The following is a 4,096-nucleotide window of genomic DNA, read 5'->3' on the forward strand; positions in this document are numbered from 1 at the left end:
CGACGACGAAGAGGATGTCGACCAACTCTTCGGAGCCTACGGCACCAGCCCGGGCCCTAGCCCCGGCCCCAGCCCCGCGCGGCCGCCAGCCAAGCCGCCTGAGGACGAGCCGGATGCCGACGGCTACGAGTCCGACGACTGCAGTAAGTTTCCAACTCACCGACTTCTCGGCTCTTCTCCTCCCGCGGGTGCTGTCCTCGCCCTCACCCGGCCCCTGAATCCCTCTCATCCCTTCTGCTTTCTTTCGGCGTGCACGGCGCACACCCACGCCCAGGGGCTGCCCCCTCGCCTCCTCCGTGCGCTCCCCGCGCACCCTGCAGACCCAGCCCGACACCCCACTGCCCAGACTGGAGAGGTGGGAAGTTTGTGGGCGCCCCCTGCGGGTGTCCTATTTCCGGGGTCGGGCTCCCCAGAGCTAGCGCCGCACCCCCTCTCGGCCCGCCCGCCGGGAGCTCCGGCGCGGGCGGCGGCTTTTGTTCCCAGGAAAGGCGGAGCTGAGCCCGGGGGAGACACCAGTTGCTGCCGGCCGCGTGGTCGCTCTCCGCCCAGCAAGCCATGTCGGGGCCAGGCCCCCGGCCGGGGGAGAGGGTCCCGGGTTAGGACACTGCCAGCCTCCCGGGTGGGCCCGGCGGTACGCAGAGCCCGGCGGATTTGCTGGCGCGCGGGCCGAGGACCAGGAGGATCCCGGAGCCGCTTGTCCTTTGGAAACACCTTGGCGGTGCCTCCTTTCGCGTCCGTGGACCCCGCCTCGGCGCGCTCGGGCCGCTGACCTCGCCCACCTGTTACGCCTGCTCCCCGGGGCCGGAGGAGTCCCCCAGCCCGCGCCCCCTCCTCCTGGATTGAGCTCTGAGTCCCGGGGAGCGGGCGAGTGCCGGGGTCCCCAGGGCCGAGGCCCGGTAGGGGGACGCTGCTGGCACCTTTTCGCGTCCCTGGGTTGCCAGCCCCGCCCGACTAAGGCCTGGCGGGAAGAGGTCGCGGCCCGGTGCGGAATCGGTTTGCGTGTGTTGGCGTGGGGATCCAGGGGACGCTGCGCGCAGGACACGAAGCCCAGCTGTGGCCCTAGTTGCGTCTCTTTCAGACCTGGAAACCTAGCGTCAAACCGCAGGCCTGCGGGAGATGTGGCCCTGGGGTGGGGGTGGGGTGTCCCTCAGGGTTTTCGCCAAGGCTGCCAGGCGCTCTCCTCCGCACCGCGATGCTGGCCACCGCTGGTGAGGCCCCTCACGGGAGCCGAGAGCTGAGAGTTTCCCGGAGCCTAAAATGTGCTTTTAGAAGCTGAAGGTGGGTCCTTACCTGTGCTACTCAGGGGCGCAGACCCCTACTCTCCCTACCTAGGAAGGGTCAGGAAGAGCCATAGTCGCAGCGGGTCAGAGCCTGGCCTGTGTGGGAAAACCTCCTGCTCTGCACTTTTCTCTAGGCCTTTGTGCAGCACTGGACATCGTGAGGCCCTGCCCGTGGGCGTGGGAGGTGGGGAGCAGCTCTCCCCCCTCCGCTTTCCTGCCAGCTTGGGGAAAGTGGGTCTGGAGAACTTACAGCCCTCAGGGCTATGCCCTGGACTTTCCTCACCCCCAGCTCCTGGCACCTGGAGCAAAGTGCACCCCCTCACTTACGCAGCCTCTGGCAGGCCCTAGCTATAACCAAAGTCACCCCTTGGCTGTCCTGAATGCGTATCCATCCCCAGAAGAAGGTGTAGGAAGTTGTACCCATTTGCAGCATCTTTTCTGCTGCATCGAGGGAGTGAGGGAGGCAGGGCAGGACTTCATGCTCTCTGTGGCACAGAGGGCCCTCCAGGTGACACAGCCAAGAGGTGAGAAATCTGAGCATATCTTCGGCTGTCCCTGAACTCACAGACAAGGAGACCAGAAAGGCCCGCCTTGGGTCCAGCTGCCTTTTCTCCCTTCCACTCAGCATTCTCATGGAGCACTGCCCCAGGAGCAGGGAGGTGCAAAGGGGAACGAGGCTGGATCCTGGCAGGCAACAGGCTTGCGTGGGGTCAGCAGTACAAGGCTGTCCTTTGCCAGCTTAAACTGTGGCCTGGCCATCCCCATATCACCCAGACACACCACACAATATTAAAAGAGGGCCCAGAGAACAACTAAGGAGGAGGGTATGTGGCTGAGCCAAGGCCAGGTTGGCACCCTCATCCTCTTCAAGTGGTAGCCCACCCTGGACTTAGATCCCATCAGCTCCTAGATGTGGGTGTGCAGAGATCTTGGTTCCTGCTCTTGGGGGGACCAGGTCTTGGGGCAGGACCACCCCCTTACCCACCCAAACACCCCAGGCCATGCTTCCCTTTCAGCTTTGACAGCCAGATACCTAGAATAAGCCTAAATGATTTAAGCCAGATGGTTCATTATGGCTTTAGCCAGGGTTATGCTATTTGCTGCCCTAATTATTGGATTATCTCTATTCTGACAAAAAGAAATTAGGACGGTTGCTCTGTTGTCCAAGGCCAAGAGTAGAGTGCTATTTATTTACTTAGCCTTCTTCCCCCCTCTTTAAATCCCAGCCTTTATTAAGTCACCTCAAGGCACAAGAACAAAACATGCATGTTCCGAACAGATCTAATAGAGGAGTGATGATGGGGAGAAAGTGCACTGAAATGGCATTAGGAAAGCCACCCGGTGCCCTCTGTTCCCAGTTATCCACAGTGTGTTTTGGCTGAGCTGGACCCACTGCTTGGCTCTCTGCTCCACACCCCTGCCCATGCTGCTCCCCCGTCTCAGGTGTTGTCCTGCCTGGCCTCTACCTGTGGAAACCCAGTCCAGTCTTCAAAGCTGTGATGACTAGAATGCTTTGGGGTGCAAGTAACAGAAAAGCAACTCCATGTGGCTTAAGCAACGAGGATAGTGAGGTTCTGCAGTATCTGGGTGGGTTGATTCAGCAGCTCACTAGCATTGTGAAGAGTGGTGGGTCTGTCTGGCTTTCCACATGGCCATCCCCTTTTCCTCTTAGGCTGACCTTCCCCAGGGACCAAAGTGGCTGCTGTGGGTCCAAGTGTCACATGGAACAAGCAATAAGGTCCTAAGTTTGATAAGGGCCTGTTTCACTCCCAAGTCTCAGTTTAAGAGTGAGGAAATGTCTCCCAGAAGTCCCAAGAGACTTGTCTTCCTGTCTCATTGACCAGGCTTCTGACACAGGCCTGTGCTTAAACCTGTCATGAGGGTTGGGGCAGGACTCAGTCCCCTGGTGCCCGTGGAGGTCTGGAGCAAGGACAAAGTGGAGAGATAGCTGTTGGTTCTGCATAAAGACCTTCCTCAACTCAGGGCATTTCTTGGTCCCCACTGGCTATGCTTTCCTTTTCCTTTGAGCCCAGAATCTCTTTGGCCTCCATGATGTTCTGCCCACCTGTCTTCTTTTTATTCATTGAACATGACAACACCAAGTATGTGTCAGGCGTTATGCTGGGCACAGAGATTCAAGAATGCCTGAGATGCAACCTCTGCTATCAATGAGTTGTCGGAAACAGAGGCAAATGAGTGGCTTAGCAGTGAGGTACAGGGAGGCAGGAACTCACACTGGGAGCAGTCGTGTGCACAGAGGCACTCCCAGAAAAGCCCCTGCTCTGAGACTGGAGGAGGGAGGAAACAAGCTGGCCAAGTGGAAGGAGGAGCAGGAGGGTGCTCCTGGCACAGGGTGAAGGAAGCAGCCCAGCTGAAACACGACAAGTCGAGTTAAGCATCTGGTGCAAGATGAAGAGCCTGATGGTGAGGCCAAAGGGTCATATCACAGAAGGTCTCAGATGCTGCGCCAAGGAGGTTGAACTGAATCCAAGAGGCAGTGGAGAACCTTTGGAAACATTTTAAGCAGGAGAACAATTAGATTTATAGAAGTCTTGATTCTCTGCTAAGTTCCTGGGAAGCAGGGATGCATGGCTCGTTCCTCTGAGCCCCACTGAGCGTCACCGGACTCAGTGCCTCAGTTTCCCCACCTATGAAATGCTTTCAATTCAGCCTTGATAATTTCCTACAGAGCTTATCTCAGATTTTAACTATTTGAGAGGCTTACATTTTTCTTCAAAAAGAAAATTAGGCAATGTGTACGTGTGAAGATTGTGGGAATGGCAAATGTTTTTATTACCTATGGATTTACCACAATT

General features: G+C 57.7%; 1 protein-coding gene across 1 annotated transcript in view; it reads left to right on the top strand.

Annotated features, from left to right (window-relative positions):
* DOC2B (double C2 domain beta) overlaps positions 1-4,096 on the top strand; it is a 125,579-nt gene that overhangs the window by 89,660 nt on the left and 31,823 nt on the right. The window contains exon 5 of the mRNA XM_042780488.1: positions 2-143. Coding sequence (XP_042636422.1) covers positions 2-143 — 142 coding nt within the window. The remainder of the gene's footprint in view (position 1; positions 144-4,096) is intronic.

This window comes from Orycteropus afer, unplaced genomic scaffold (assembly GCF_000298275.1).
Source record: "Orycteropus afer afer isolate SDZICR_OR568_19922 unplaced genomic scaffold, OryAfe1.0 scaffold00042, whole genome shotgun sequence".
NCBI lineage: Eukaryota > Metazoa > Chordata > Mammalia > Tubulidentata > Orycteropodidae > Orycteropus > Orycteropus afer.